The sequence below is a fragment of the Carlito syrichta genome, unplaced genomic scaffold (genome assembly GCF_000164805.1).
Source record: "Carlito syrichta isolate Samal-C Ts95f unplaced genomic scaffold, Tarsius_syrichta-2.0.1 Scaffold314117, whole genome shotgun sequence".
In the NCBI taxonomy this organism is placed as follows: domain Eukaryota; kingdom Metazoa; phylum Chordata; class Mammalia; order Primates; family Tarsiidae; genus Carlito; species Carlito syrichta.
Window position 1 is genome coordinate 352,100 of NW_007258213.1, and position 18,779 is coordinate 370,878.

An 18,779-nucleotide genomic window follows, 5' to 3' on the forward strand; every position below is an offset into this window, starting at 1 on the left:
ACAGTCTAGAGAAGAACCTGGGTCCATGTTGTTGTCACTTCACAGGTATAGCTGATGTGGTCCTGAGGCCCAGAAATGCCTGTGGAGGCCGGACTCACACCAGGCATCCCAGGTCCACCCTACCGGTGGCCAGCGGGGGCGGCTGATGCTGGGCACAGACCCCAAAGGCTGTTGATAGTGAGGGTGGGGAAGGGGGCAGCCCTGTCAATTCCGCTCCCTTTTCTTCTTGTTCGCAGGTTGCCGCGTCTTCCTCTGGGGCTTCTCCTTCCGGGCTGCAGCAGTGGTGAAGGTGATGCAGTGGGAGTCCAGAAAGTTCAGTAGCTTCCCCGTGGCTATGCGAATGCCATTCTGCTTCAGCTCAGCCTGCAGCTCCCCCAGCTCAAAGGGCTGATACAGCAGCACCTTCCGGTACAAGGCCGGCTTGGAGCGGATGTAACGCCTTACTTCCTCCTCCATGTCTGCTGCCCGGATGGCCGCCTGTGATGCACTGACCTCCTCCTCGGCCTCCTCCTCTTCCCCTGCAGACTCAAAGGCTGCTCCAAACTCACAGAGGGAAGAACTGAAAAGAAATCAGACAAGAACATTTTGTGACACCCTAAGGAGTGAGTTTCTATGGTCACTGTGGAACCTGGCCTGTGACATAGATGACCCCAGGATGGCAGGAAGCTCCTGACAGTTCCCTGTAGGCTACTCCAGCAGGATCCCACCTCTGCCAGAAAAGTCCTGGCATGGGGGGCAAGGAACCAGGAGGTCTGCTGGGATGTGGTTCAGGGGAATGGCTCAAACCCAGAAGGCAATGGGGGTTTCTGAACATTGGTCATTAGGCTTCGCTTATGCCAACCCTCAGCCCCACTGGTCAAAGGACACCTGATGCTGCTGGCCCCATCGCGTCTATCTGGTTACCTTTGTGAGCTAATGGAACTGTCACTGCCATCTACAGATGTGGCCACAGATTCCTGGGAGGCTGGGAGCTGAGTGTCACCATCAGGGCCTGGAGGCACCTCCTTGGTTGGTGACCTGCTCAGGGGTGGGATGCTTTCACCAGGCTGCTTCTTTCGATGTCGGGAGCCCTTGATCTTAGCAGGTCCCTTGGACCCACAGGGCATGGAACCTCCTGTGGCCTCCTGCTGGCTACAGCCCCTTGCCCTTGAAGGTCTGTAGGTCTCGGAGGTGTGAGTCTGGCTGCAAGGCACCTCCAGTGGCACCTGTGAGGACTGGATCTCATCCTCCGAGTCTGACTCCAGGGTCTGGTGAGTATATTGGAATATCTCCTTCAGTTTCAGAACCATCTGGCGTTTAGACAGAGGGCGGACTCCAAACCTGAGTGGAGAAGCAGGTGAATTTCAGTACTCAACCCACATACAACTGGTCTACAGATTCTATGCTATTTCCACATTTAGCAAAGGGTAATTCCCAAAACATCCAGTGAATGGCTTGTGTGAGTGAAACCTGAGTGCCTGATTTTTATGACTGTCCTAGGTCATAAAAAGCTAAGGTTACTCTAAAGAATACTCCAAGGACAGGCACAGTGGCTCACGCCTACAATTCCAACACTTAGGGAGACTGAGGCAGGAGGACTACTTGAGACCAGCCTGGGTAACATAGTGAGACCTTATCTCTACAAGAAATAAAAAATGTTAGCTGGGCATGGTGGTACATGCCTATAGTCCCAGCTACTCAGGAGGCTGAGGCGGGAGGATCACCTGAGCCTAAGAGTTCAAGGCTGCAGTGAGCTATGATCATGCCACTGCACTCCAGCCTGGTGACAGAGTGAGGGAAGGAGGGAGGGAGGGAGGAAGGGAGGAAGGAAAGGATATTCCAGGACAGGCTTGGTGGCTCAGCCTGTAATCCCAGCACTTTGGGAGGCCGAGGTGAGTAAACTGCCTGAGCCCAGATTCAAGACCAGGCCGGGCAACTTGGTGAGACCTTGTCTCTACAGTAAATAAAAACATAAGCTGGGCATGGTAGTGCAAGCCTATAGTTTCGGCTACTTGGAAGGCTGAGGCAGAAGGATCATAGGAGTCCAGCAGGTTGACGCTGGGGTAGCTGTGAGTGTGCAACTGCACTCCAGCCTGAGCGACAGAGTGAGATTACAACTCAAAAAAAAAAGAATATTCCAAAAGACATGCTACCATCCTGTTCTGAATAATGGTGGCAGCAATGACTTTCCTGGGTGCCCAAGTTCAAAAGCAGCATTCATTTGGATGTGATTGTGATGGTTTAAATGTTGTTTTAAAAAATCAGGTCTCCTCACGCAGACTATTCTGGCTAGGATCATACTTCCAATTACATGGAACATGGGTGAGTAACCTGAAGGAATCTCGTTTGTCAGCTCCTGGGGAACGGTATGCAGAGACCCAGGTAGCTCACCCTATCTTCTGGCAGTCACACATGCTGCCCGCAAAGCCACCTGCAGAACCTTCCTCTCGAGCCCAGGCTAACTGCATCCAACTAAACTTAAAGGGAACACATGACGGATCCTTCACTTCCAGGCCTGCTAAGCCTGGTTATGTGCAGAAGGGAAAAGACCACTTACGAGCAAGCTTTGAAGAGCAACACCAACCTGTCCAGTTCTTTCTTCAGCACCGGCGTTTCCATAATGGAATACCGTGGCATTGGAGTTATGGGCACTTTGGGGGGCAAGTTCTTCTTCTGATTAGCACCTTCTGGAAAAAATAAAAGCAGCATGCATTTTAGCACGAGGGACATGGATTCACCACTTCTGATCCTGGTAGTGTCACCAAGAATACTGCACTTGAAGACAACCCAACCACCATTTTGCTCCATGAAAGCAATAATGATCAATCCTTTCACTATCTGGAGTCATGTCTTCCCACTGGAAAACATTGTACGGCACACACTGAGGACCATGCCTTGTATAGCATTGATTCTGGGTGAACTGGACCCCTAAGGCTATTCAACTCAATGGCCAGCAAAGGACTAAACTTAAGTATATAAACATAAAACGTGAGACAATGGGCCACACTGATACCCTTCAAGCAGGCTTAGACAGCAGTATTTTTTTTTTATAATTCAACAATAAAAAAGCAACCCAATTTAAAAATGGGCAAAGGATGTGAAAAGACATTTCTCCAAAGAAGACATACAAATGGCCAATAAACACATGAAAAGATGTTCAACATCAATAGCCATCAGGGAAATGCAAATCAAAACCACAATGAGATACCACTTCATCACCACCAGGATAAAAAACATGAGAGTAACAAGTGTTGGTGAGAATGGGGAGAAACTGGAACCATCACATACTGCTGGTGGAGATGTCAACTGGTACAGACACTTTGGAAACCAGTCTGGTAGTTCCTCAAAATGCTAAACACAATCACCATAGGACCCAGCAATTCCACTCCTAAGTATATACCCAAGAGAAATGAAACTTATGTCCACACAAACTTGTACATGAATGCTTATACGCATTATTATTAATACTATTATTATTTCTACTTAGGGTCTTACTCTGTTGCCCAGACCAAAGAGCAATGGCATGATCACAGCTCACCACTGCCTTGGCCTCCTGGGCTCAGGCAATCCTCTTTTCTCAGCCTCCCAAGTAGCTGGGACTACAGGTGGGCACCACCATGCCTGGCTAATTTTTTTTTTTGGTAGAGACAAGGTCTTTCCATGTTGCCCAGGCTGGTCTCAAACTCCTGGGCTCAAGCAGCCCTCCCGCCTTGGCCTCCAAAAATGCTGAGATTACTGGTATGAGCTACCACACCCAGCCCAACAGCAACATTGCTAACGATGACCAAAAATTGAAAACCCAAATGTCCACTAATGGATGAATGGATAAACAAAATGTGCTACACCATAGACTGGGATATTATTCAGGCATAAAAAGGAATACTGACTCATGCTACAACGCGTATGAATCTTGAAAACTTGATGCTAAGTGAAAGAACCCAGACACAAAAGACCACATATTATATGGTTTTGTTTATATGAAATGTCCATAACAGGCATATCCATAGATATAAGTAGATGAGTGGTGGCCAGGGGCCGGGGAAGGGGAATGGGATGGACAGCTAATGGTACAGATGGAACTTGTTTTATTGTGGAATTAGGTAATGGTGGTCATTGTACAACAGTGTAAGTATGCTTAAAACCACTGAACTGTACATTTTTAAAGGGTGAATTTTATGGTACATGAATTATATCTCAGTAAAGTTGTTACTTTAAAAAAATAAGTATTTTAAAGACATGCCAGGTATGGTGGCTCAAGCCTGTAATCCCAGCAACTAGGGAGGCTGAGGTAGAAGACCAGCCTGAGTAATACAGCAAGTCCCTGTCTTTAAAAAAAGAAAAGAAAAAAAGCAAATAGGACAAATTAGGAACATACAGGCTTCGGTTCTTATCCCCTATATGATCATAGAGCCCAAGACTCCAATGAAAATAGTAGGGTGCCTCCTGAGAAATGCATACAATTCTCCCTATCATTTCTCTGTTTGTCTTGAAGCCCACCTCAGATTCAGACTGGCCTCAAGCCTCCTGCACTGGTTCTTATAGCACTGCCTGGGAAATGGTTAGAAATGCAAATTCTTGGTTACTTTCCTGAAGCTGAAGCTAGGGGTGGGGAGGGACAGGCAACTTGTTTTTTGTTTTTTGTTTTTTGCAGGGTGGGGGGTAGTCTGAGTCAGAGTCTCACTCTGTTGCCCAGGCTGGAGTGCAGTGGCATACTCATGGCCACCACAGCCACGACCTGCTGGGCTCAGGCAATCCTTCCACCTCAGCCTTTCAAGTAGCTACCACACCTGGCTAATTTTTTGATTTATTGTAGAGAGGAGGTCTCACCAAGTTGCCCAGGCTGGCCTCAGACACTTGAGCTCAGGTAATCCCCTCCCAGCAACTTGTGCTTTAAGAATTCTCCAGGTGCTTCTGAAAGGCCCTGAAGGCTGAGGTCCTGTTGGTGGACTCATTCACCTATGATTTTAGGAGGAAACGAGCCAGCAGGTTGCAGGGAGGTGCGGCTCGTAGCGCGGCCTTCTTACGCCCAGTCACTACTTAGCCTGTCCTTAGCCCTCCCTGGAGGTACCTGGCAGGGGAGCAGCAGCACCAAGAGGGTTGACACACAGGTCCCAGATTCTCCCTGAATGACTGAACTGGGACAAGGTATCATTCCACATGGGGGCATCAGGAAGGATGGGGTTTATAGACTTTCACATTTATCCCCCATTTTTGTTTCTTCGTTTTTTAATTGAGGTGAAATTCACAAAAAGAAATTCAAAGTGAACAATTGAGTGACATTAAGCATATTCATGATGTTGGGCAACTACCACCTCTGTCTAGCTCCAAAACGTTGTCAGCAGCCCAAAAAGAAACCCTTTACCCATTAAGCAGTCACTCCCCATTCCCCCTCCCTCCAACCTCAGGCAACCACTAACCTGCATTGTGTCTCTATGGATTTGTCTATTCACGACATCTCTTATCAATGAAATCATGCAAGACATGACCTCATGACAGGCTTCTCACTCAGCATACTGTTTTCGAGGTTCATCCATGTTACAGCATGAGTCAGTGCTGAGTAACATCGCACTGTATGGCTGGACCACATTTTGTTTACCCCTTCAGCTGCTGATGGGCATTTGGGTGGCCTCCACCTTTTGGCTATTGTGAATACTTCTGCTGTGAACATGTATCAACAAGTATCTGAGTCTCCATTTCAACTCTTTTGGATCTACAAGTTAAGAGTGGAATTGCTGGGACTGCTGGTCCCATGGCCATTCGATAGTTAACTTTTTGAGAAGCCACAGTTGCCCAATCCTAAGGCACAAAGACACCTGCCGGGCAGAGTTGAAGCCTCTGGCAGTGCTGGCTCAGTGTTCTGCAGTGCGGTTCACAGAGGTGGGTTTTTAATATGTATCCAGGTGAGTGCTAGGATCTAGGCACACTTGGGGGACCCTGCTTTACTGTAAGAAGCGTGTGTCTAGTAGCCAGTCAACTATCCCTCCCCTGTGCAAAGGGGCATGGGAGGCAGCAGAAGGGTTAGTGGCAGGTTAGCGGCAACGCTCCTCCACCCCTGCATCTTGATTACTCATCTCCACACCTCCTTAGTGTAAAAGAGTAGAAAAGACCATACCTCTCCCCAACCCTCCTGGCTACTCACTGGGCGTCTCTAACTCTTTGGACTTCTGAGCTCGACTGGCACTTAGTGTCTGGGTCAGAAGAGGAGCCTCTGGAGACTTCCGCTCTTCTTCATTCCAATCATCCCACAAAGCTGAATTCAAAAAGCTTGGCCTGCTGCTCCCCGGGGAGCCAGCCCTTGAGGATTTCTCTTGAGATGTTCTTGGGGCAGCACAGCTTCCTCGGATAGGGGAGGTGGCCAGGAGTCCTGGGGAGTGGTGGTCACCACTGTCTGGTGCCTCCTTCGCCCTACTGCTGGGACTGCTGGCACTCAGGGGACCAGTTCGCTCAAGGTTCAAGTAGTCAATTGGAATCGGTGAGAGGGGCTCAACATGCCAACAGCAATCGCCAACTGGAATTGGGGAGTTACTGACTGGGGACAGACTGCTGTTTGCCTGATGGGAGGACACTTCCTGCTCATCTTCGCTGTCCTCAACTTCCACTACTTCACTCGCTGGAGCCTGATTTGGTGGGCTTGGCCCAGGTGGTGAACATTTCATGAATTGCCCGGTGAAATGGGCACGGCCTCCCGAGACGGGACGTGGAGAGGAGTGTTTTTGGCATCTAGGGTTGGAGCGGGAAGGGCTTCTGCGGACCTGCCTTCTGCCATCAGACGTTCTTGAAGTGATGGGAACACAGCATGACGACAGCGTCTGGGGCATGATTACTGAAAGCTTCTGTGCGGCTTCATTTACTTCCCTGTTTTCTAACGAGGCCCTGGGTGTATGCTGAGTCATCTCATTCACTGAAGTCCTGGTCTTGAGGCTGGTTATTTGGGTCTGGGATGAACAGTCACGGCTTCTGCCAACCAGCGGGGTGGCAGGTACCAGCCACGAGGTGTTTGTGGTGCTGTCCTCATCGGGGCTGGTCTCACGGTCACAGAACAGCCAGGGGGTCCTTCTGCCACCTAAAGAGCCCTGATTCTCTGGTCGTCCTTCCTCCTGCTGTAGCTCAGTTTCTCTTCTAGGTGGGCTTTGGGAAAGTTCCTGATCTGTATCAACATCAATGATGGAAAACAGCTCAGAGGACTTGGGGCTAATTTCTAGAACTTTCTTTTCTTCTGGAGAATCACTAGAAACTGACTTTATTTTGGCTTTTTCTAGCTCCAGCTCTTCATCAGAATCCAATAAAAGAATGATCTCATCATCTTTGTTCAGGTTGGATGAAGAATTCTGAGAGCTGGAACACAAATGGTCAGGTTTCGATTGGGTTAGGTCAATGGACAGAGACTTTTGGGGAGAAATCAGGACCCCCTTATTTTTGTGTTCCAACATGGAACTACATTCTTTGTCTTTCTGGTGGCCTGGCTCTTTAAGTAACCCAAAGATGCTCCTGTTCCTTTTCTGCTTTGGTGTTACAGCTGGAGATGGCAAGTTTGGGGAAGACACACTGGAAACCCCACCATGCAACTGTGGTGCCGATGGGGCTGACTCGCTTGTGTGATGTGGGTGATAGGACCGGCCAGGGTTCCCACCCTGGGGCAGTTGTGTCAGGAAGCTGCATGGATGCAGTGGGGACACCTGCTGGGGTGTGAGGCAATGCAAGATCTCCACCCCCTTTTCCCTTACAGTGCCACTTGGTTCCTCGGGCTCACTCCTTATTTGGAATGGCTCAGAGGATTCCCTCTGAGTTGATGAAAAGAGCTGTTCATAATCACAGGCATCATCAGACTGTGGAAGGGAGGCCTCTTTTCTCCCTGCGCAGCAGCCCCCAGAAGGGCTGGAGGAGCTGGAGTGGCCCAGTGCCTCCTTTGAGGCTTCTCGCTCACGCGTCTCTGCTTCCCACTCCATGTCTGGACACAAGCCCCGGGGTGGCATGACAAAGTGCTGTGTCACATCTTCCCAGTTGGTTGGGGCCTCATCTCTTCCTGGCTCAGATGACTCCAATTTCTCTGCCTTTTCCAGTTGTCTGTGAACCTGGACACTTGCTAGGGTATGCCCAGAAACCGAGCTGCCCTCCACGAGCCAGTCAGTGTCCTTGTCAGCATCTGGTGTTCTTTCCCCCTGGAGCAGCTTTCGCTGAGTAGCTGCAAATTCATAAATTTCTTCCATTTCTGCTTCATTCACCTCTTCTCTGTCTTCTTCATAGCCCTTCGATTTCAACAATGTCTCTGCTTCCTCCTCTTCATCTACCCACACTGACCTCAAGAGTTCTTGGAAATTCTCTGCCCTGCTGTCACAATTCTCGTCTTCCTTCTCCCATTGTTCACCCTCTGAATCTGTGACAACAGATGCCTGTTTGCACAGGTGAACAAGTTCATTCACACCAAACCTGCAACATGAAACACCTGCATCATCACCATTCTGCATGGAGGTGGGCTCTGGGCACTTGGGAGTGGGGGACAGGGATCAGAGTCTTTGCAGGGAGGAACAACCATGAATCAGCCTCTGTTCTCCTTCAAAGATGGTGCTCACGCTCCTGTCCAGAGAGTCACAGCACTTTAAAGCAGGGTTCACTAACCACTGCTGAAATATCAAGGGGTGCATGAGTGTGAGACAATAGGAATTGGTGGGACTACAAAACTGGAAATCCAATGCTGCCTTGAGAGACCCTTAAGACACGGGGTCAGACACAAACCACAGATCAAACCTGTATGCAGGTCAGCCCAGTCCAATCAGCTTGTCAACTGGCCACCTACTTAAAGGCTCTGTGCTCTAATTAGTACATTTCAAACCCCAGAGGCCAAGCCATTTCTTTCCCAAGAAAGCACTAGATGGATTAGCAGGCTTCATCTCAGAGGTCTTTAGTCCCTGTCAGGAGGTAGAACACGTGTTCCTGCTGAGCTACCCGCCATCTCCCATAAGATACTAATGTGGACAAGCCAGGGGAGCTGCAGAGGCAAGGATGTGAACTAAGCATTCTCTCTACTTCCATTTTCTGGGACTCAGGAAAGGATTGCGGGTATTCAGCTCTAGTGGTGGAACAATCACAGAGTAGCAGCGTTTAGGGAGCACTGAGCCGGAGGGCCACTGTCACATCACACCCAGGGAGCTAAAAACCACAGAACCTGGAAAAATCCTCTCCACCCAGCACTCAGCACCCCTAAATGTGTGAAGTGAAAGGCAGCCCCAATCCCTCTGTGGCACAGCCCTCCCTTGAGCTGTCAGCCTGTTGATCCCTGTCAGTTAATTTCAAAGGCTGTGGAGCAACACCGAAAGAACAATCCAGACCTGAGGGCCAGGGAGCTCAGCTCAGGAGTCACATGGAGAGGAAGACGTGTGTCTGCAGAGTAGAGGTAGTGTAGGAACGCAGAGGTGGCCTCGGTGCTCACGTTGCTCAGCAGGATGCGCTGGGTCAGGACCCCATCCTCCACTGCAGAGAAACCTTCACTGTTTACCTGGGGTAAAATACAACTTAGAAGGGTTACTGATCATATAGTACCTTGGAGTGAAACAGACAGTACAGGGTGTCCTGTGGGTCTCTAGTCCTATAAACAACCCCATGTCCCAGTAAAAGCTTAGTCAGTGTTGATAACATTTTAACCTAATTCTGAACTTTAGGCCTAACACTTCTCTGTTGCTGAATTGTATTAGGAATGGATGTTCAAGAACCCAGTTAGTTTTCTCTTGGGAGACACAGCAAGGCCTCCAGACTTTCTCACAGAAAGACTGATAATTCCTGCTGACATTCAAGTCAAATGCATAATAGAATGTATCAGAGCAGAAGGTTTATCAGCAACTCAACCTTAAAGAGATCGATTGTGGGACTTTATAGTCATGCAAACAGAGAAAAGAGGAAACAATTCTGGGAAAAAAAGGACTTTCATTAAGTAGGATAAAAAATCTGATGTTTTCTAATTCTGAGGGCCTCCCTCATACCCCGAAGACCTCCCAGACTCAAGAGTGGGTCTTTGTCTCTTCGGCACATATTAGGGCAACAGTGGGGAGAGGTGGGAGGGAGATGACGGGAACATGTTGAGGGACAGGAAGTAAGGGTGATGGGGAGGGAGGGAAGAGAGTATGGGACACAGGAAGGACTTGGTCAGAGAAAGGTGGAAGGGAGGGGGAGGGGGAAGGACCAGGAGAGAAAGGAAGGTGCAAAATGGCTGCTGCGTACTCACATACTGAATGAGAAGTGGACATCGGGCATAAAGCACAAACTTGTGGGCATAGAGAACCTCCCCGCTGTCCATCTGGAACTGGACATCGCTCAAGTGTGGGTTATTGACCATGGCACCAAAGTCAGCAATCAGCAGCCCGAGGGACAGCTGAAACAGGACGAGAGGAAGAGCTGTCATTTCCATCTGCCACTGCTTCTCTGAACTGTGGGAAGTTCCCCCAACAAAGGTTGCACTGGGTGGGTCAGAAGCCCAGATCCTTGCTCTTCTCTCCTCTGCAAAATGGTTCCTGTGGTCACTTCCACGCCTGCATTACCTTAAGGCACTCAGTGATACAGAACAGCAGACACTAGCTTCTTTCTCAAATTGTCTCTTACAGTGGATTCCCTGGCCTAAAACAAGAGGGCCAGCATGTGGAGAGGCAGGCCATTAGGTAAACATGAACCTTCAGTATGGGTAGTTCCTGGCACCATGTGTGGGCCAGGCTACGTGGCCCATGTGCTCAGAGCAGCCCCGTGAGGAGATGTACTGGCCCACCATGATGGATGAAGACCCCCAAGTCCAAGTAGCTCACGGGCCTGGCCAAGAGGAGAGCCCCAGATCCATTATAGGTGATGACATCCCCAGGCTGGTCCTTGCTATAACCTGTGACTGATATTGATATGCTAATAGATAAAGTCCACTCTAAGGAAAATCCAGCTTCCACCCAGTGCATCCCCAACACAGAACACTGACTGTTCTAGAGGCTGGGCCCCAGCTTGCTCAGCTGTGCTTGGGAGCCCAGCCCAGGATCCATGCACAGAAGGGACACAGCAAGCCCTAATGAGTGAGTGAAACTACTGAGAAATGAGTTATGTAGTGCAGACATGAATGAGGCAGCTGCACCGAGACACGGTGGTCCCTCCAGGACAAAGCGGCTCCTGGGCTCAACTACTAAGAAGCCCTACAGAGATCAAAGACAAAAGGGACAAACACCCTTGTGTCAGAGCCCCAAGAGGGGAGATGGGACACCTGTGGACTCTCTGTGGCACTGCTCACAGGCTGTCAAGATGTGTCAGGTTTCTGGGAAGCAGAGATGCTTCTAGAGAGACCAGTGTACTCATGTGAGGGGCCTAGAGGCCAGTGGTGAGCCAATCCCCCCTCCACACACACACAGTGAGCAGGAGCAGCCAGGACCACAGAGAGAGGGCAGAGCCCGATAGCCCAGCATGCAGCAGTAGAAGTCCCGGTCCTTACCGAAGTGTGGCCAGCCCTCTCCAGGCACTCCTCCTGGGATGGCATGACAAACCCCGTTAGAGGAAGGCCATTGGGCACCAAGTCCAACCCTGAGAGAAGGATTTGCAGGTTAACAGAAGTCACCTCCCAGCAATGTCAACTGCCAAGCAGACAGCATCAACTGCAGGCTGAACTGAGCCCGGAAGTACCTTGGGAGGCACCTGTCATTTGAGGACATTTTCATTAAAGCAAATCCCCACACAGATTTTTTATCCCCACCCCCATCAAGGAGGTAAAAGAATAGTAAACTAGACAAGATTAGTGCAAAGGAGCAATCACTGTCATAGACAGATGGCTCTGTCTATGGTTAAAGTTTAAAGAAAATTGGGCTGGGCTTGGTGGCTCAGCCTATAATCCCAGCATTTTGGGAAGCCGAGGCAAGTGCATTGCCTGAGCCCACAGGTTTGAGACCAGCCCGGGCAACTTGGCGAGACCTTGTCTCTACAATAAATCAAAAATTAGCCAGGCGTGGTAGCACATGCCTGTAGTTCCAGCTACTTGGAAGGCTGAGGTGAAGGGACTGCCAGAGCCCAGCAGAGCAGGTTGACGCTGGGGTGGCCATGAGCATGTCACTGCACTCTAGCCTGGGCGACGGAGTAGGACTCCAACTCAGAAAAAAAAAAAGTTTAAGGAAAATTGGGGCAGATTTGTCTATATCACTTTCGTCTTTGAGAAGAAAATGAAAGTACCCAGGGACTATGTGTGCTCCCATCAGGTCTGAGCTGTTATTGCAGCAGCACAAGGTCTAGTCCATCCCAGCCTCAGACCCTGGAAGGAAAATGGAGCTGGCCCCAGCGTCCCACCCAGTGTATCACCTGTGGCCTCTCCCGAGCTGCTCAGCCCCTCCCTTGCCAGGTCTATGAGGTCCTGCAGGGCCTGGTGCTCCCTCTGGCTGACTGACAGCGATGAGTTCCTGGGGCTTCGGCCACCAGAGGGGGTGCTGTGGAGAGCAAGTGGCCTTTGCACGCCCATCTCTGATGACTCAGGCAGCACAGACTCCTGTGTGAGGCCCTGAAAGAAGCCAAAAGCAGAGTGTGGTCACTGTCACCAGTGCATATACTGTAAAAGCTGCCAGTGTGTATAGCTGGACCTGAAACTGGAGGGCATGGTGTGGGCTGTGGAGCACAGAGGGTCCCTGAGGGCTCTGGTCACAGCCTGGAGCAGCCCTGGGATGCTTTCTCCATCATTGTGTGCCAACAGACTTCTCTGTCCTGGCCAAGACCAGGCCAGTGACATCCAAGTGCACAAAAAGGCTTGTCAGACAGTCGGACTCTCTTAATGTCATCCAGATGGTCTCAAGCAAATGAATACTGCTCCAGGACCACCTGCCTCAGGGCTGTCTGGAGTACATGTCTAGAATACAGTTCCTGGGCCCCATTAGGGACTCTGGCCACCCTGGGATTCTGTTTTTAACAAACTTCAGAAACACTAAACTGCAGGAACCAAAGGTCTTCCCTAATCTTACCAGGACAGCCATTTGGTTCTTGTGCACAGAAATGAGCAACAGCCAGCTGGGCACAATGTCTCAAGTCTGTAATCCCGGCACTTTGGAAGGCCAAGGCGAGAGGATTGCCTGAGCCCAGGGGTTCAAGACCAGCCTGGGCAATTTGGAGAGACTTCATCTTTACAATAAATCAAAAAATTAGCCGGGCATGATAGCATGTGCCTGTAGTTCCAGCTACTTGGAAGGCTGAGGCATAAGGATCGCTTGAGCCCAGCAGGTTGTTGCTGGGGTGGCCGTGAGTGTTGACTGCACTCTAGCCTGGGCGATGGAGTGAGACTCCAACTCAAAAAAAAAAAAAAAAAGACATGAGCAACAGCCAATGCCCATTTGGCTTTCTGCCCCCCTCCACAGACTTTCCATTGCCAGCTGTGGATACCCTGTGCTGCAGTTCTGGAACTGTCTGTCACTCCCCAAAGCCCATCACTTGTGTGTCCGAGAAGAGGGGCTCACCTTGGTGGGCTGCTGGGGCACAATGGGAGGGACCAGACTGGCCGTGTAGAAGGCCTCCACGGCCCAGGCTCCAGTCAGGGCGCTGCTCTCCCACAGAAAGTTCTGCTTTCCTTTAGGTGGTGGCAGACATGGGCCTGCCTTTTCCAGCTCTTTCTTTAAAATCTTGCTGGCAGGAAGTGGTGGTGTGCTGGACAATTCTACTTCCTCAGAGAGAAGGAGGGCCACACGGTCCTCTATCTGTCTGCCTGTGGTCTCAGAGTCCTGGAATAATAACTGCGGTGGGGAAGCCAAGGGTTTCTTCTTACGACTTTTCTTCTCTAGAGAGAAACAGAAGTGACACAGTCAACAGTGGAATCCATCCACTCATCTCAGGACCCACCAGTGGTCTCTCTCAGAGCCATTGCTCCTGGCCACACATACCTGCTCTTGGTCTCATTCTCTCAGAAAAGGCACTTTCCAGTCTGAGCATTGGTGCTGATGGACACTGTTCCATCTCTGACCGGGACAGAGCCATGGCCACCAGCAGGTCCTCAGATGGGACCTCGTCTACCTTTTGCCTCTTCTGGGACTCCTTCTTGTTGGCAGTTCCTTTCCGTTTCACAACTCCAATGTGATTGCCAAAGCTAAAAGGCAGCCAAAGAGAAAAGTGAGTGGGGCTGGAGGTGCCTACACTTCTTCTGGGGCTGGTCCCACTGGACTTGGTGGGAGGTGAGAGAAAAGGGTTAGGGGAGACCCGCCAAGGCTGCTTTTCACTGTGCTGATTCTATTGCCTCATGTGAGCGCATTCGCTCAGGCCAAAAGTTTAGCATGGCCCATACGTGGAAGGGTCTGGGTCCTTTCTTGTGACGTTGCCTAGAGGATTCATGGTAGATATACAAAGCTGTCAGTGGTACCTGTACACCCTAGTATGGCCATGCCCTTCCAGTGGAGTGATGATTCTAAGCAGCTCCTTGGAGTCCTATTTCTGTCCATCAGTGTTTCCTATGACCCTTAGGTCGATGTGGCCACACTGGAAAAAAAGAACCCCTTCCCTTCCCTTTTTTCTCTCAGGGGCCCCCAGGCAGCACCTCTGAACTGCATGTGAGCTCTGATGACCCAAGTTCCAATGCCCAGGCTTGACCTTAGAGAGTGTAGACTCAAAGACTCTATGAGGGTATCTACGTCCTATAGCTTTCTACTCTAATAATCTCCTAGAAGGACCCACATACATCTAGTTTCACTAGTTGGAGGTATTTTTAAAGCAAACGTATTTGATCTGAGCAGGCAGCTTCAGTGCAGTCCTGCCAAGAGGCAGGACGAATTAGATAATGTCTATTCCTCAAGGCTTCCAATCCTATGATGCTAGTGTGAAGGTGCTAAACATAGATGGGCTCACTAACTAAGAAAGCTACCCACTGTCCTCTAAGCCTCAGCCCAGCTCAGTTGCCCATAACCTGTGTGCAAGGCAGTGACCAAGACAAACAGTGCTATCACCCTTGGCCTCTTTGCTCCTGACAACTGTCCCAATCCTAGAGAAGTCTGAGGTTCAAGCTCCCTCAGCTCTGGTGTCCTCAGCAGGGGCAGTAGGGAGCAAGGCTGGCTCTTCTCCACTTGTGTGGCTGTGGCCTGCATGCTGAGGACTTGTTTCTCTGCTGTCAGCAGGGCCTCCTATTTTAACACTTAAGCAATTAAAAAAATAGTGTCCTGCACTTCTGTCTCACCAACTCTTTGAACTGTGCTGAATAATCTTACATCAACAGCATGAAAACTAGACCACACTGAGGCGGAAACCATGCCATACAACAAAGAAATGGATGCGGCAAAGTGAAGAGCAAATTCTTAGATGCGCTGGATAGAGGGTACCAACCGCAGGATTGTGGAATTGGAAACATCTCAGGAAGAACCTTGAAGAGACCAGTCCAGTGGTCATTTCCGCAGACACACCTGAATGGGTCATTTCAAAGCCTTCAGGGATACAGAATCTGCCCCCACCTTAATCCCTTCTAGACTGTGCTGATTCACAACACAATGTTTCATTTCCAGAACAAACGAGGGCTCTATTGTCCATCCATACTATAAAAAGCTTTAAAACAACAACAACAACAAATCAAGTACAAATACCATTCTTTGGCTGACTTTTCTTCCTTTCTATTGGACTCACCTGGATTCCAGTGGGCTGCCAGCCTCCTCAGGCTGTGCTGTCTGCAGCCGCACGGCCTGAAGCAGGAGCTGGGGGCCAACCTCCATCTTCACTGCACACTGCTTCAAATGACTGATTCTGCTCTTTAAGGTGAGAAATGGTTTCCCACAAATCGGACATTCAGGGATATGAGGTGTGGAAGGTCTTCGTGCCTTTTCTGCCTCATCCAAGCACCTGGAGGAAGACAGTAAATACAGGAGAACTACCCTCCCCAGGAATGTGGACTGTAGCAAATGTGAATCCACATTGGCTGTGGCCAAATCACGTTCCTGTTCCTGCAAAGCCAATCCCCTCCACACAGCCTGCTCGTCTCCTGGCAGTTAGCCTCTAGACACTAAATTTAGGTATCTGTTAGCAAAACTGGCCAAAGAAAGCAAACCTAGGTTAAACAGCTACCTTATGACCCAGAAAGTCCACTAAGTATATGCCTCAAAGAACTGATAATAGGTACTCAAACAAATACATGAAACACATGTTCATAGCAGCTCTGTTCACAATACCCAACAGGTGGAAACAATCCAAATGTCCATCAATGGATGAAAGGATAAACAAACTGTAGTCATATTCCTGATCTAAGAATGGAATTTTAAAAAGCTGTAGTCTGTCCATACAATTAGATATTATTCAGGCATCAAAAGGAATGAAGTACTGATACGCACTACCGCATGGATGAACTTGGGAAACATTATGTCAAGTGACATAAATCAGACAAGAAGGACAAGTATTATATGGTTCTACCTATATGAAGTGTCCAGAAGAGGCAAATCCATACAGACAGAAAGTAGATTTGTGGTTGTCAGGGGAGGGAGGGGAAGAGAGAGTAACTGCTAATGGGCATAGGGATTGTTTTGGGGGTAATTAAAATAATATAAAATTGATTGTGGTGATGGTTGTTCAACTTTGTGAATATACAAAAGCCAATGATTTGTACACTTTAAAAGGGTGAACTGTATGCTATGTGAATTATGTCTCAATAGTTACTTTTTATAAAGGGTAGGTTGATAAGAAAACTGAGGGTGCTGTTGTCATGGTAAGGTGTCTCAAGATTCCCACTATAGCCATGGGGTGTGCTGGATTCTGGTCATACACAAGGGAGAGATGGAGGTCTAAGATGCCCCTACCGGTTCACGTGCTGCTCTCTTCGTGTCACATTCATAGCTGAGAGGTTCTTTTGACAGATCTGGCAGAAGAACAACCCCTTTTCCTCCAGGCTGTCGTCATGTGCAGATGCTCCTATCTGTGCAAGCTCCTGCTGCAGGGCCAAGGCCACCGCAGCATCGCTCTTTGGGGCAGGGAGCTCAGGCCCATACCCTGCAGAGAGGCAAAAGGGAAGATCCATGGGGATAATCTCCAAAACAAGTTCCCCTCAGACCTCTGCAACGTGTCTGTCAGCTCTCACAGAGCACAGACACCAGACAGAGCACAGAGATCAGAACCCAGCTCTACTCTGCAGGCCTGGTGACTCAGGTACTGCCCAATGAGACTGGGTATTAAACGGGGCTCCTGGAACAGCCTTTTCAAACTTTAATATGCACACAGGTCACCTAGGAAGCTTGCCAAAATGCAGGTCTGGATTCAGGGGTTCCAAGCGGACCCTGAGATCCTGCATTCCTAACAGTTCCCTGGGCTTGGCAATGCCAGTAGTCCAGGACCACTCTGAGTATTAAGGACCTGAAGAACTTACCTTTGGTTTTCCCTACTTCTGCTGCACTTGACTGCCTCAGCATTGCAGGGTCACAAGTCTCCTATTCCAACAAAACTAGGTTTTCTCTTTGAAGCTCAACCTTTCCTACTGCCTGTGACAGAACCAGACAGCAGGAAATGCCCTTGGCAGTTAAAAGACAGAGTTCTTACTTAGCATCAGACCAAAGGATGGCTGATTCTAGTCTTGAGATAGATCCCAAAGTGGTCCAGCTGATAATGCTGGAGCAGTCCCTTGGCACTCACAAGGCTTATGCCCTGAGAACTTCATAAACCTTGAAGCTTTTAAATATTACTTCAGCCTACCACACCTGCCACTGAAGCCAGAAAATCAGCACACCTTCATTTTGATGCCTTGTTTGTTTTTCACAAAGAAATGGTTTATCCTTTCTTGAGCATTTGCTGGATATGGTTTGAAGATACATGAAAAACTGACTCAAATGTAGGGCAGGTGCTGGGTTCACACAATGGCAGGGCACCTACTCTACACCTCAACATGCAGGACGAGGACCAATGCCTCAGTAGGATGTCAAATTGCAACATGTTGTGGACCTTTGGGGTAGCCTAGTAGTGAAATCTGCAAATGCAATGCCAAGAGCCTATATATTTATTAGCTGTAGGTCTGCTAATACTGTTTTTTTCCTATTTCTTTGTTGTTGTTGTTGTTTTGAGTAGGAGTCTCACTCTGTCGCCCAGGCCAGAGTGCAGTGGCACACTCCTGGCCACCACAGCCTCAACCTGCTGGGCTCAGGTGATCCTTCTACCTCAACCTTCCAAGTAACTGGAACTATAGGCATGCGCTATCATGTCCAGCTAATCTCTGTTGTATATTTCCACCAGAGATGGAGATCCATGTTGTTTAAGGGATAAATAACAGGTCCACCTGACATTATGTGCCTCTTGGGGCAATGCCATACCAAGTACACAGCAGCTGTGGAGCATGGCTGCCAAACTGTTTCACCTGAAACCGGTAGGCCCTATAGTATTCTTACAGTATGCTAGCAATCCAAGGGTTAGAGGAAGAGGCTAAATGATGACATAAAGCAATAAAAAAATTCAGAAAGTGAGAAATCCTTTTTTTTTAAGCTGGAGCCTCACTCCGTTGCCCAGGCTAGAGTGCAGTGGCAAGCTCACAGCTACTCCAGCATCGACCTGCTGGGTTTAGGCGATCCTTCCACTTCAGCCTTCCAAGTAGCCGAAACTACAGGCACATGCTACCATGCCCGGCTAATATTTTGATTTATTGTAGAGATGAGGTCTTGCCAAGTTGCCCAGGCTGTTCTTGAATCCATAGGCTCAGGCAATTCCCTCACCTCGGCCTCCCAAAGGGCTAGGATTACAGGCTTGAGCTACTGCACCTGGCCAGAAATCTTTTAAGACAATTAGCCTAAGCCGGGCTCGGTGGCTCAGCCTGTAATCCTGCACCTTGGGAGACTGAGGTGAGTGAATTGCCTGAGCCCGCGGGGTCGAGACCCGCC

At 49.3% G+C, this 18,779-nt stretch overlaps 1 protein-coding gene across 1 annotated transcript in view; it reads right to left on the reverse strand.

Annotated features, from left to right (window-relative positions):
• Positions 1-204: 204 nt before the first annotated feature.
• The window catches only part of SLX4 (SLX4 structure-specific endonuclease subunit), a 33,623-nt gene continuing 15,048 nt past the window's right edge, over positions 205-18,779 (reverse strand). The window contains 12 exon segments of the mRNA XM_021719096.1: positions 205-559; positions 904-1,320; positions 2,564-2,666; positions 6,119-8,406; positions 9,306-9,472; positions 10,196-10,342; positions 11,429-11,517; positions 12,235-12,478; positions 13,422-13,738; positions 13,842-14,044; positions 15,562-15,774; positions 16,722-16,911. Coding sequence (XP_021574771.1) covers positions 205-559; positions 904-1,320; positions 2,564-2,666; positions 6,119-8,406; positions 9,306-9,472; positions 10,196-10,342; positions 11,429-11,517; positions 12,235-12,478; positions 13,422-13,738; positions 13,842-14,044; positions 15,562-15,774; positions 16,722-16,911 — 4,733 coding nt within the window.